At 44.1% G+C, this 17,014-nt stretch overlaps 2 protein-coding genes across 8 annotated transcripts in view; both read left to right on the top strand.

Annotated features, from left to right (window-relative positions):
- Positions 1–927, top strand: part of LOC131937268 (anaphase-promoting complex subunit 4) — a 106,793-nt gene extending 105,866 nt beyond the window's left edge. For all 7 annotated transcript variants that reach the window (XM_059294561.1, XM_059294554.1, XM_059294560.1 and 4 more), the window contains exon 26: positions 726–927. In XM_059294561.1, the coding sequence (XP_059150544.1) occupies positions 726–917 (192 nt within the window). In that variant the 3' untranslated portion in view covers positions 918–927. The remainder of the gene's footprint in view (positions 1–725) is intronic.
- A 1,044-nt stretch (positions 928–1,971) lies between these two features.
- LOC131937264 (keratin-associated protein 10-3-like) lies at positions 1,972–2,898 on the top strand. Its single transcript, XM_059294551.1, has 2 exons — positions 1,972–2,000; positions 2,451–2,898. Exons 1-2 carry the CDS (start codon positions 1,972–1,974, stop codon positions 2,896–2,898), a joined length of 477 nt encoding a protein of 158 aa, XP_059150534.1.
- The last annotated feature ends 14,116 nt before the right edge of the window (positions 2,899–17,014 follow it).

Consider the following 17,014-nt stretch of genomic DNA (forward strand, 5'->3'; position numbering starts at 1 on the left):
AGAAGCCCCACACCTATACACTACCAGCTTCTCGTGACTGTATGTGCAACATTTGCCCACGGTTACCACACAAAATACGTTTGGGTTTGGCTGAACATTGTCCAAGGTAGAGGTTAATTAATTGTCCATTGGTTTTCTTCGTGAGTACTGTTTAAATTACACCGTAGCATGACGTATCTACGCTGACTAAGTCTAATTGCCTAATGAATGCACAACACGCCAACACACGTTTTGGTTTTAGTCACCAATTACATTAAGAATGATTTATTTTACGTTTCTAAAACTGAAATCATACGATTATAAAAGAACAACAAATAGCTAGTGTCTAATTCAGGGGTTCCCAACTCCGTGCCCGCGGGCGCCATGGCGCCCGCCGAACGATTCGTATGTGCCCGTCTCTCACTATTCGACAGAGACAGAATTTTTTTCATAAACATTATTGAAAGGTTGAAGGGGATGGAAATCGAAAGTTTGAGGGGGGGGGGGGGGTGCAAATCGAAAGTTTTGTATCCGGGTGACGGGGAGGGTCGCTACGCCTCTGGATAGAGTTTGTCGATTTAAGATAGTTGGTGCCCGCCACCCTACCGATATTTTAGAATGTGCTCTAGAGTAAAAAAAAAAAGGTTGGGAACCCCTGGTCTAATTGTACGTTAAAATAAGGGAGGTAACTGACTTGATCAGCTCCAAAAAAGTTGTTGACAACTTATTTCCCCTCTTTACACCAGCTGCTTCGGTCACAGAGGAGAATTCGTTTATTTTTACTGGATGATGGTGACGGGAACGATGATGAGGACGAGGAAGAAGAAGAGACGAAAGATGAGAGCACACAGCTAGACGACAGTGCCGCGGACAGCACAAAGGAAGATGTCGACGTGACAGGAGAAGATGATAACAAAGAGAATGATATGGCTGATTAGAGGGAGAGAATTGACATTGGCTGATTAGAGGGAGAGAATTGACATTAAATGTATTTTTTTTAATGGGAAAATCAGTTTCATTTGTTTTTGTGTTCCTAGAGTGTATTTAGTTGTTGTTTTTTCCAAATGTCACTTACTGCCAGCCTTTTGAGACGCTGTTTGTACTGTATGTATGTGGTACAAGAATTTTTTTACTCATGTGGGATGTGGGTCCAAAAATTCTTTACTGGTGTGGTACAAGAAATTCTTTACTGGTGGGTACAAGAATTTTTTTACTCATGTGGGATGTGGAACCAAAAGTTCTTTACTGGTGTGGTACAAGAAATTCTTTACTGATGTGGTACAAGAATTTCTTTACTGGTGTGGTACAAGAAATTCTTTACTGATGTGGTACAAGAAATTCTTTACTGGTGTGGTACAAGAAATTCTTTACTGTTGTGGTACAAGAAATTCTTTACTGATGTGGTACAAGAAATTCTTTACTGATGTGGTACAAGAAATTCTTTACTGGTGTGGTACAAGAAATTCTTTACTGATGTGGTACAAGAAATTCTTTACTGGTGTGGTACAAGAAATTCTTTACTGATGTGGTACAAGAAATTCTTTACTGGTGTAGGACAAGAAATTCTTTACTGATGTGGTACAAGAAATTCTTTACTGGTGTGGTACAAGAAATGTTTTACTGCGGTGGTGCGATGATCCTTAATTTATTATTTATTCAATATAAAAAAATGTATTTTGCAATTAGTATAGGGAAACCATTTAAATACACAAGTACTTAGTTTTCCACATTCACTACATTAACGCAGTGACTAAACACCTACAGTGATTATACTAAATAATGATAATGACTCAAAGATAATTCTTGCCTTTACAGAAGCAGATAAACAACTGTTCATCTATATAACCAAGTGTAGGTTTTACAACCAGCTTGAATGACGAAAAATTATGAAATACATCAATTCAGTTTGACACTAATTTAGATTACATAACATTTACATGCAAATGACAATTATTTTTGCAGTTTCATGTAGCCATCAATTCTACTTGAAGAATGCATGATACAACAAGCAGTAGTTTGCTGTAATAAATCATATGACTACAAACAACACCAAACACAATCAAACAAGTATGTACACCATTATTAACTTAGACATGAGTACATTTATGGATATTTGCCTATATAATGTAGAAATATCTCTGCTTCTATATTCATTCAAGTAGCTAAACTTTCTAGACACCAGAGAAAAAAAACATCTAACAAAGACAATTGGCACAAAATAACTTCTCTACCAGACAGAATACCCATCTAGCAGAACATGTGCACAGTTAAACAGATACAATTGTACAAAAGTTACTGAGAACTTGTAGTTACAAAATTTCTGTTCAATAAACACTTGACTGAAATAAAATTGCATAACACAACATTAACATTCTACTTTTGTGGTTATTGGGTTTTAAATTACTAAAGACTTGCTACCTATTAAAAAAACAATGAGTTGAAAAACTTGATAACCATGAAACTCCCACTAGCACTGTGCCGAGTACCCTGTGCTGTGCTGTGTACCCTGTGCTGTGCCGTGCCGAGTACCCTGTGCTGTGCCGAGTACCCGGTGCTGTGCTGTGCCGAGTACCCTGTGCTGTGCTGTGCCGAGTACCCGGTGCTGTGCTGTGCTGTGCCGAGTACCCTGTGCTGTGCTGTGCCGAGTACCCTGTGCTGTGCCGAGTACCCTGTGCTGTGCCGAGTACCCTGTGCTGTGCCGAGTACCCTGTGCTGTGCTGTGCCGAGTACCCTGTGCTGTGCCTGATTACCCTGTGCTGTGCTGTGCCGAGTACCCGGTGCTGTTACGAGTACCCGGTGCTGTGCCGAGTACCCGGTGCTGTGCCGAGTACCCGGTGCTGTGCCGAGTACCCGGTGCTGTGCCGAGTACCCGGTGCTGTGCTGTGCCGAGTACCCGGTGCTGTGCTGTGTACTGGTTAACCTGCACTGTGTACTGTATTGGGCAACTGCACTATATGTATTTTTAGTCTCGCTAAACTGCACTAAATTGCTAACCTGCAAATATCTGAACACCTTGAACCCCCTACAATATAATTCACCACTACGTTTAACTCTGCATTCTTTACTGCTACTGCCATGAAACATCTTCACTGAATAGTTTACTATCTCTCTATTACCCGCTACAATGCTTTAACCCTAATATTAGCACCATCCTTAATATTAAGTTACAATTAGGGATTTGAACCTCGACCACTGCGAAGTACTAGATCTAGCAAGCCAACACCCAGTCAACTCTGCTATCCCGCTACATGCCGATTATTAAAAATTTATCTTTATGAGTTACTATATTGGACGCAGAAACATTTTGCCTTTTTGTACAGCAGATACTTATTGAGTGAAACGCAAAAATATATGTATTAGAACTAAATATGTATGATTTAAAGCATAATAAAGAAGTAATTACTTTCTCCCACAATTTATAGCAGTTTAAAATTTAGTTATTTAGTTAATAGGCCATTTCATTCCATAAACAAGACAACATGTACTGTTTGGCTTTAAGTAAACATTGACATTCACATATCTGTTCATTTCATCTTCTGTCCCAAAGACTCTAACGTTTTCTGCTAACTACAATCGTTTAGAACAATCTACATATTCATTATGTAAAAAAAGGTAGGGTGATATATCATTTGGTCAGGTAAAATACAATATTAAATAAATTACTTTTATCTCCACACAGGTACGAACTTTTTATTCAATCATCCTACCAGTATCAACATGTGCATCAACATTCCTCCCATTATATTGCCCACATTATATTCAATATTAGCACATGTATCAACATTCCTGCTAGTATCATAACATGTATCAACATTATTTCTAGTATTAACACCAACATCAACAATGTGGATAAAATTGACACTTGTTACTGTCTTAGTTTTTGGGGCGCGGGTTTGTCCACACTAGATACCAGAGGCCCGTGTCACGAATACCTTCACTAAAATACTAAAATTTAACGAACGACCCATGTTTTTCTTTTTTGGTTATTTAAGACGTGGTGCATTTAAAGGAAATCGTTTATTTTCTCATTTTTAGTGCATAAGCACATACATGCTTGTTATTAAAACTTTTTAATGACTTTTTTTTCAGTTATTTTACAATACTTTCAAAAAGAATAGTATCTAGGGAAATTTTAACCCATATTTACTGAAAGAATACAATGGACTAAGAGTTAAACATATTCAAGCACCAACTTATGTATGACATCAATGACCCAATTTTAAAATTGAATGAACCCGACGTACACACCTAAGTGATTGGGTATAAATCAGAAGTAAAACCATCGACGGCAGTACTCAACACAGACTTGTCTGGGCCATGCTGGTACAGTACCAGAGTACCAGCTGAATGTTAAGGCAAGTCTATGTCCACCAGGAGATGATGATAAAACATATGTCAAGGCATGCTCTTCCAATATGTTCGCTTTAATTGTTTCGCGTAATTATAACACTGTTCTGTTAAAGGGAAATAATCATATAAATTTTCGATGTTCGTGCATCCAATTTAGGATCGGGTCTCTTTTAATAAAAATAATTTTTCGGTACACGAAATTAGTAAGGCTCGGCTAGTATACCAGGTATAATGTAGTAAAATTATTAAAAAAAATCATATCATGATTTTTTATCTTTACGTGAATAAATAAAAATAAAACCGCCTTATCTAAAACATTAACATAACAAATCATTAATCTATTTCCTTGTTACGAGTTTTAGCATAGTTGCTTCCCTTGTAGTTTAACAAGCCAATTTGAGGGACTGAAATTTTAAAGTACTAAGACCCACAGGCCACAAGTGTCACTAATATAAAAAATTAAATTTTAAGTTTTATTTTGATAAAATGTTTGTTTCAAATTAATTAAAAACACCCCCAACTTTTTTTTGGTCAAAGAAAGATAACTAAATATATTTTGCAAACCGTAGAAGGGATATAATTAAATAGTCTTAAAATCTTACCTCTACACGGTCTAAGGGAAGTAAAAAATTAAATTTACAAAATGTATTCTCTTATTAGCTACTGCCCTTGGTTACTTTTATTTGTAAATTGTTGTATAAAGATAAAAGAGGCCCTATTTTGAACCATATTGAAACCTAGCAATTTATTATCTTTAAAAAATTCTACAATAAAATTACCTAATAATGGCCGCCTTCAAAACCTATGACAAAACTTACCTGCTCCGTGACATTTTTAAAAATATCTAAAAATTTAATATCAGTACAGAACAATTACCAAAGCCTTGAAACAAACCTACCTACATGATATTGTTTAGAAATATAAAAAAAAATATTGTTTAGAAATCTTTATATAAAATAAAGTCTTCAAAATCCTTTACAGAGTGACATGCCCAGTACCAACACATCATTGACATGCCCAGTACCAACACATCATTGACATGCCCAGTACCAACACATCATTGACATGTCCAGTACCAACACATGCCCAGTACCAACACATCATTGACATGTCCAGTACCAACACATGCCCAGTACCAACACGTGCCCAGTACCAACACATCTTTGGCATGCCCAGTAGCAACACATCATTGACATGCCCAGTACCAACACATCATTGACATGCCCAGTACCAACACATGCCCAGTAGCAACACATCATTGACATGCCCAGTACCAACACATCATTGACATGCCCAGTACCAACACGTGCCCAGTACCAACACATCATTGACATGCCCAGTACCAACACATCCCTGACATGCCCAGTACATCACATCATTGACATGCCCAGTACCAACACGTGCCCAGTACCAACACATCATTGACATGCCCAGTACCAACACATCCCTGACATGCCCAGTACATCACATCATTGACATGCCCAGTACCAACACATCATTGACATGCCCACTACCAACACATGCCCAGTACCAACACATCTTTGGCATGCCCAGTACCAACACATCATTGACATGCCCAGTACCAACACATCATTGACATGCCCAGTACCAACACATGCCCAGTAGCAACACATCATTGACATGCCCAGTACCAACACATCATTGACATGCCCAGTACCAACACATCTTTGACATGCCCAGTATCAACACATCATTGACATGCCCAGTACCAACACATCATTGACATGCCCAGTACCAACACATGCCCAGTAGCAACACATCATTGACATGCCCAGTACCAACACATCATTGACATGCCCAGTACCAACACATCATTGACATGCCCAGTACCAACACATGCCCAGTACCAACACATCATTGACATGCCCAGTACCAACACATCATAGACATTCCCATTACCAACACATCATTGACATTCCCATTACCAACACATCATTGACATGCCCAGTACCAACACATCTTTGACATGCCCAGTATCAACACATCATTGACATGCCCAGTACCAACACATCATTGACATGCCCAGTACCAACACATGCCCAGTAGCAACACATCATTGACATGCCCAGTACCAACACATCATTGACATGTCCAGTACCAACACGTGCCCAGTACCAACACATCATTGACATGCCCAGTACCAACACGTGCCCAGTACCAACACATCATTGACATGCCCAGTACCAACACTTCCCTGACATGCCCAGTACATCACATCATTGACATGCCCAGTACCAACACGTGCCCAGTACCAACACATCATTGACATGCCCAGTACCAACACATCCCTGACATGCCCAGTACATCACATCATTGACATGCCCAGTACCAACACGTGCCCAGTACCAACACATCATTGACATGCCCAGTACCAACACGTGCCCAGTACCAACACATCATTGACATGCCCAGTACCAACACATGCCCAGTAGCAACACATCATTGACATGCCCAGTACCAACACGTGCCCAGTACCAACACATCATTGACATGCCCAGTACCAACACATCCCTGACATGCCCAGTACATCACATCATTGACATGCCCAGTACCAACACGTGCCCAGTACCAACACATCATTGACATGCCCAGTACCAACACATCCCTGACATGCCCAGTACATCACATCATTGACATGCCCAGTACCAACACATCATTGACATGCCCAGTACCAACACATCTTTGGCATGCCCAGTACCAACACATCATTGACATGCCCAGTACCAACACATCATTGACATGCCCAGTACCAACACATGCCCAGTAGCAACACATCATTGACATGCCCAGTACCAACACATGCCCAGTAGCAACACATCATTGACATGCCCAGTACCAACACATCATTGACATGCCCAGTACCAACACGTGCCCAGTACCAACGCATCATTGACATGCCCAGTACCAACACATCATTGACATGCCCAGTACCAACACATGCCCAGTAGCAACACATTATTGACATGCCCAGTACCAACACATGCCCAGTACCAACACATCATTGACATGCCCAGTACCAACACATGCCCAGTAGCAACACATCATTGACATGCCCAGTACCAACACATCATTGACATGTCCAGTACCAACACGTGCCCAGTAGCAACACATCTTTGACATGCCCAGGACCAACACATCCCTGACATGCCCAGTACCAACACATCATTGACATGCCCAGTACCAACACATCATTGACATGCCCAGTACCAACACGTGCCCAGTAGCAACACATCATTGACATGCCCAGTACCAACACGTGCCCAGTAGCAACACATCTTTGACATGCCCAGGACCAACACATCCCTGACATGCCCAGTACCAACACATCATTGACATGCCCAGTATCAACACATCATTGACATGCCCAGTAGCAACACATCATTGACATGCCCAGTACCAACACATGCCCAGTAGCAACACATCATTGACATGCCCAGTACCAACACATCATTGACATGCCCAGTACCAACACATCATTGACATGCCCAGTCCAACACATGCCCAGTACCAACACATCATTGACATGCCCAGTACCAACACATCATAGACATTCCCATTACCAACACATCATTGACATTCCCATTACCAACACATCATTGACATGCCCAGTACCAACACATCTTTGACATGCCCAGTATCAACACATCATTGACATGCCCAGTACCAACACATCATTGACATGCCCAGTACCAACACATGCCCAGTACCAACACATCATTGACATGCCCAGTACCAACACATGCCCAGTACCAACACATCATTGACATGCCCAGTACCAACACATGCCCAGTAGCAACACATCATTGACATGCCCAGTACCAACACATCTTTGACATGCCCAGTATCAACACATCATTGACATGCCCAGTACCAACACACCATTGACATGCCCAATACCAACACATCCCTGACATGCCCAGTACCAACACACCATTGACATGCCCAATACCAACACGTGCCCAGTACCAACACATCATTGACATGCCCAGTACCAACACATCATTGACATGCCCAGTACCAACACATGCCCAGTACCAACACATGCCCAGCACCAACACATCATTGACATGCCCAGTACCAACACACCATTGACATGCCCAGTACCAACACGTGCCCAGTACCAACACATCATTGACATGCCCAGTACCAACACGTGCCCAGTACCAACACATCATTGACATGCCCAGTACCAACACATCATTGACATTCCCATTACCAACACATCATTGACATGCCCAGTACCAACACATCATTGACATGCCCAGTACCAACACATCTTTGACATGCCCAGTATCAACACATCATTGACATGCCCAGTACCAACACATCATTGACATGCCCAGTACCAACACATCATTGACATGCCCAGTACCAACACGTGCCCAGTACCAACACATCATTGACATGCCCAGTACCAACACGTGCCCAGTACCAACACATCTTTGACATGCCCAGTACCAACACATCATTGACATGCCCAGTACCAACACATCATTGACATGCCCAGTACCAACACATCATTGACATGCCCAGTACCAACACATCATTGACATGCCCAGTACCAACACATCATTAACATGCCCAGTATCAACACATCATTGACATGCCCAGTACCAACACATCTTTGGCATGCCCAGTACCAACACATGCCCAGTACCAACACATCATTGACATGCCCCAGTACCAACACGTGCCCAGTACCAACACATCTTTGACATGCCCAGTACCAACACATCATTGACATGCCCAGTACCAACACATCATTGACATGCCCAGTACCAACACATCATTGACATGCCCAGTACCAACACATCATTGACATGCCCAGTACCAACACATCTTTGGCATGCCCAGTACCAACACATGCCCAGTACCAACACATCATTGACATGCCCCAGTACCAACACATCATTGACATTCCCATTACCAACAAATCATTGACATGCCCAGTACCAACACATCTTTGACATGCCCAGTATCAACACATCATTGACATGCCCAGTATCAACACATCATTGACATGCCCAGTACCAACACATGCCCAGTACCAACACGTGCCCAGTACCAACACATCTTTGGCATGCCCAGTAGCAACACATCATTGACATGCCCAGTACCAACACATCATTGACATGCCCAGTACCAACACATGCCCAGTAGCAACACATCATTGACATGCCCAGTACCAACACATCATTGACATGCCCAGTACCAACACGTGCCCAGTACCAACACATCATTGACATGCCCAGTACCAACACATCCCTGACATGCCCAGTACATCACATCATTGACATGCCCAGTACCAACACGTGCCCAGTACCAACACATCATTGACATGCCCAGTACCAACACATCCCTGACATGCCCAGTACATCACATCATTGACATGCCCAGTACCAACACATCATTGACATGCCCAGTACCAACACATGCCCAGTACCAACACATCTTTGGCATGCCCAGTACCAACACATCATTGACATGCCCAGTACCAACACATCATTGACATGCCCAGTACCAACACATGCCCAGTAGCAACACATCATTGACATGCCCAGTACCAACACATCATTGACATGCCCAGTACCAACACATCTTTGACATGCCCAGTATCAACACATCATTGACATGCCCAGTACCAACACATCATTGACATGCCCAGTACCAACACATGCCCAGTAGCAACACATCATTGACATGCCCAGTACCAACACATCATTGACATGCCCAGTACCAACACATCATTGACATGCCCAGTACCAACACATGCCCAGTACCAACACATCATTGACATGCCCAGTACCAACACATCATAGACATTCCCATTACCAACACATCATTGACATTCCCATTACCAACACATCATTGACATGCCCAGTACCAACACATCTTTGACATGCCCAGTATCAACACATCATTGACATGCCCAGTACCAACACATCATTGACATGCCCAGTACCAACACATGCCCAGTAGCAACACATCATTGACATGCCCAGTACCAACACATCATTGACATGTCCAGTACCAACACGTGCCCAGTACCAACACATCATTGACATGCCCAGTACCAACACGTGCCCAGTACCAACACATCATTGACATGCCCAGTACCAACACTTCCCTGACATGCCCAGTACATCACATCATTGACATGCCCAGTACCAACACGTGCCCAGTACCAACACATCTATGGCATGCCCAGTAGCAACACATCATTGACATGCCCAGTACCAACACATCATTGACATGCCCAGTACCAACACATGCCCAGTAGCAACACATCATTGACATGCCCAGTACCAACACATCATTGACATGCCCAGTACCAACACATGCCCAGTAGCAACACATCATTGACATGCCCAGTACCAACACGTGCCCAGTACCAACACATCATTGACATGCCCAGTACCAACACATCCCTGACATGCCCAGTACATCACATCATTGACATGCCCAGTACCAACACGTGCCCAGTACCAACACATCATTGACATGCCCAGTACCAACACATCCCTGACATGCCCAGTACATCACATCATTGACATGCCCAGTACCAACACATCATTGACATGCCCAGTACCAACACATCTTTGGCATGCCCAGTACCAACACATCATTGACATGCCCAGTACCAACACATCATTGACATGCCCAGTACCAACACATGCCCAGTAGCAACACATCATTGACATGCCCAGTACCAACACATCATTGACATGCCCAGTACCAACACGTGCCCAGTACCAACGCATCATTGACATGCCCAGTACCAACACATCATTGACATGCCCAGTACCAACACATGCCCAGTAGCAACACATTATTGACATGCCCAGTACCAACACATGCCCAGTACCAACACATCATTGACATGCCCAGTACCAACACATGCCCAGTAGCAACACATCATTGACATGCCCAGTACCAACACATCATTGACATGTCCAGTACCAACACGTGCCCAGTAGCAACACATCTTTGACATGCCCAGGACCAACACATCCCTGACATGCCCAGTACCAACACATCATTGACATGCCCAGTACCAACACATCATTGACATGCCCAGTACCAACACGTGCCCAGTACCAACACATCATTGACATGCCCAGTACCAACACATGCCCAGTAGCAACACATCATTGACATGCCCAGTACCAACACATGCCCAGTAGCAACACATCATTGACATGCCCAGTACCAACACATCATTGACATGCCCAGTACCAACACATCATTGACATGCCCAGTCCAACACATGCCCAGTACCAACACATCATTGACATGCCCAGTACCAACACATCATAGACATTCCCATTACCAACACATCATTGACATTCCCATTACCAACACATCATTGACATGCCCAGTACCAACACATCTTTGACATGCCCAGTATCAACACATCATTGACATGCCCAGTACCAACACATCATTGACATGCCCAGTACCAACACATGCCCAGTACCAACACATCATTGACATGCCCAGTACCAACACATGCCCAGTACCAACACATCATTGACATGCCCAGTACCAACACATGCCCAGTAGCAACACATCATTGACATGCCCAGTACCAACACATCTTTGACATGCCCAGTATCAACACATCATTGACATGCCCAGTACCAACACACCATTGACATGCCCAATACCAACACATCCCTGACATGCCCAGTACCAACACACCATTGACATGCCCAATACCAACACGTGCCCAGTACCAACACATCATTGACATGCCCAGTACCAACACATCATTGACATGCCCAGTACCAACACATGCCCAGTACCAACACATGCCCAGCACCAACACATCATTGACATGCCCAGTACCAACACACCATTGACATGCCCAGTACCAACACGTGCCCAGTACCAACACATCATTGACATGCCCAGTACCAACACGTGCCCAGTACCAACACATCATTGACATGCCCAGTACCAACACATCATTGACATTCCCATTACCAACACATCATTGACATGCCCAGTACCAACACATCATTGACATGCCCAGTACCAACACATCTTTGACATGCCCAGTATCAACACATCATTGACATGCCCAGTACCAACACATCATTGACATGCCCAGTACCAACACATCATTGACATGCCCAGTACCAACACGTGCCCAGTACCAACACATCATTGACATGCCCAGTACCAACACGTGCCCAGTACCAACACATCTTTGACATGCCCAGTACCAACACATCATTGACATGCCCAGTACCAACACATCATTGACATGCCCAGTACCAACACATCATTGACATGCCCAGTACCAACACATCATTGACATGCCCAGTACCAACACATCATTAACATGCCCAGTATCAACACATCATTGACATGCCCAGTACCAACACATCTTTGGCATGCCCAGTACCAACACATGCCCAGTACCAACACATCATTGACATGCCCCAGTACCAACACATCATTGACATTCCCATTACCAACAAATCATTGACATGCCCAGTACCAACACATCTTTGACATGCCCAGTATCAACACATCATTGACATGCCCAGTACCAACACATCATTGACATGCCCAGTACCAACACATCATTGACATGCCCAGTACCAACACGTGCCCAGTACCAACACATCATTGACATGCCCAGTACCAACACGTGCCCAGTACCAACACATCTTTGACATGCCCAGTACCAACACATCATTGACATGCCCAGTACCAACACATCATTGACATGCCCAGTACCAACACATCATTGACATGCCCAGTACCAACACATTATTGACATGCCCAGTACCAACACATCATTGACATGCCCAGTATCAACACATCATTGACATGCCCAGTACCAACACATCTTTGGCATGCCCAGTACCAACACATGCCCAGTACCAACACATCATTGACATGCACCAGTACCAACACATCATTGACATTCCCATTACCAACAAATCATTGACATGCCCAGTACCAACACATCTTTGACATGCCCAGTATCAACACATCATTGACATGCCCAGTATCAACACATCATTGACATGCCCAGTACCAACACATCATTGACATGCCCAGTACCAACACATCATTGACATGCCCAGTACCAACACATCATTAACATGCCCAGTATCAACACATCATTGACATGCCCAGTACCAACACATCATTGACATGCCCAGTACCAACACATCATTGACATGCCCAGTACCAACACGTGCCCAGTATCAACACATCATTGACATGCCCAGTACCAACACATCATTAACATGCCCAGTATCAACACATCATTGACATGCCCAGTACCAACACATCATTGACATGCCCAGTACCAACACATCATTGACATGCCCAGTACCAACACGTGCCCAGTAGCAACACATCATTGACATGCCCAGTACCAACACGTGCCCAGTACCAACACATCATTGACATGCCCAGTACCAACACATCTTTGGCATGCCCAGTACCAACACATGCCCAGTACCAACACATCATTGACATGCCCCAGTACCAACACATCATTGACATTCCCATTACCAACAAATCATTGACATGCCCAGTACCAACACATCTTTGACATGCCCAGTATCAACACATCATTGACATGCCCAGTACCAACACATCATTGACATGCCCAGTACCAACACATCATTGACATGCCCAGTACCAACACGTGCCCCGTACCAACACATCATTGACATGCCCAGTACCAACACGTGCCCAGTACCAACACATCTTTGACATGCCCAGTACCAACACATCATTGACATGCCCAGTACCAACACATCATTGACATGCCCAGTACCAACACATCATTGACATGCCCAGTACCAACACATCATTGACATGCCCAGTACCAACACATCATTGACATGCCCAGTACCAACACATCTTTGGCATGCCCAGTACCAACACATGCCCAGTACCAACACATCATTGACATGCCCCAGTACCAACACATCATTGACATTCCCATTACCAACAAATCATTGACATGCCCAGTACCAACACATCTTTGACATGCCCAGTATCAACACATCATTGACATGCCCAGTATCAACACATCATTGACATGCCCAGTACCAACACATCATTGACATGCCCAGTACCAACACATCATTGACATGCCCAGTACCAACACATCATTAACATGCCCAGTATCAACACATCATTGACATGCCCAGTACCAACACATCATTGACATGCCCAGTACCAACACATCATTGACATGCCCAGTACCAACACGTGCCCAGTATCAACACATCATTGACATGCCCAGTACCAACACGTGCCCAGTACCAACACATCATTGACATGCCCAGTACCAACACATGCCCAGTACCAACACATGCCCAGTACCAACACATGCCCAGTACCAACACATCATTGACATGCCCAGTACCAACACATGCCCAGTACCAACACATGACCAGTACCAACACGTGCCCAGTACCAACACGTGCCCAGTACCAACACATCTTTGACATGCCCAGTACCAACACATGCCCAGTACCAACACATGCCCAGTACCAACACGTGCCCAGTACCAACACGTGCCCAGTACCAACACATCTTTGACATGCCCAGTACCAACACATGCCCAGTACCAACACATGCCCAGTACCAACACATGCCCAGTACCAACACATGCCCAGTACCAACACGTGCCCAGTACCAACACGTGCCCAGTACCAACACATCATTGACATGCCCAGTACCAACACATCATTGACATGCCCAGTACCAACACATGCCCAGTACCAACACATCATTGACATGCCCAGTACCAACACATCTTTGACATGCCCAGTACCAACACGTTCCCAGTACCAACACATCATTGACATGCCCAGTACCAACACATCCCTGACATGCCCAGTACCAACACATGCCCAGTACCAACACATCATTGACATGCCCAGTACCAACACGTGCCCAGTACCAACACATCTTTGACATGCCCAGTACCAACACGTGCCCAGTACCAACACATCATTGACATGCCCAGTACCAACACATCATTGACATGCCCAGTACCAACACATGCCCAGTACCAACACATCATTGACATGCCCAGTACCAACACATCCCTGACATGCCCAGTACATCACATCATTGACATGCCCAGTACCAACACATGCCCAGTACCAACACATCCCTGACATGCCCAGTACCAACACATGCCCAGTACCAACACATCATTGACATGCCCAGTACCAACACATCATTGACATGCCCAGTACCAACACATGCCCAGTACCAACACATCATTGACATGCCCAGTACCAACACATCATTGACATGCCCAGTACCAACACATCATTGACATTCCCATTACCAACACATCATTGACATGCCCAGTACCAACACATCCCTGACATGCCCAGTACCAACACATGCCCAGTACCAACACATCATTGACATGCCCAGTACCAACACATGCCCAGTATCAACACATCATTGACATGCCCAGTACCAACACATCATTGACATGCCCAGTACCAACACATCATTGACATGCCCAGTACCAACACATCTTTGACATGCCCAGTATCAACACATCATTGACATGCCCAGTACCAACACATGCCCAGTAGCAACACATCATTGACATGCCCAGTACCAACACATCTTTGACATGCCCAGTATCAACGCATCATTTACATGCCCAGTACCAACACATGCCCAGTACCAACACATCATTGACATGCCCAGTGTCAACACATCTTTGACATGCCCATTACCAACACATCATTGACATGCCCAGTATCAACACATCATTGACATGCCCAGTACCAACACATCATTGACATGCCCAGTATCAACACATCATTGACATGCCCAGTATCAACACATCATTGACATGCCCAGTATCAACACATCATTGACATGCCCAGTACCAACACATCATTGACATGCCCAGTATCAACGCATCATTTACATGCCCAGTACCAACACATGCCCAGTACCAACACATCATTGACATGCCCAGTGTCAACACATCATTGACATGCCCAGTACCAACACATCATTGACATGCCCAGTACCAACACATCATTGACATGCCCAGTACCAACACATCATTGACATGCCCAGTACCAACACATCATTGACATGCCCAGTATCAACACATCATTGACATGCCCAGTACCAACACATCATTGACATGCCCAGTACCAACACATCATTGACATGCCCAGTATCAACACATCATTGACATGCCCAGTATCAACACATCATTGACATACCCAGTATCAACACATCATTGACATGCCCAGTACCAACACATCATTGACATGCCCAGTACCAACACATCATTGACATGCCCAGTATCAACACATCATTGACATGCCCAGTACCAACACATCATTGACATGCCCCAGTACCAACACATCATTGACATGCCCAGTACCAACACATCATTGACATGCCCAGTACCAACACATCATTGACATGCCCCAGTACCAACACATCATTGACATGCCCAGTACCAACACATCATTGACATGCCCGGTACCAACACATCATTGACATGCACAGTACCAACACATCATTGACATGCCCAGTACCAACACATCATTGACATGCCCGGTACCAACACATCATTGACATGCACAGTACCAACACATCATTGACATGCCCAGTACCAACACATCATTGACAT

This window comes from Physella acuta, unplaced genomic scaffold (assembly GCF_028476545.2).
Source record: "Physella acuta isolate Inbredline_101_S28 unplaced genomic scaffold, ASM2847654v3 ptg000205l, whole genome shotgun sequence".
NCBI lineage: Eukaryota > Metazoa > Mollusca > Gastropoda > Physidae > Physella > Physella acuta.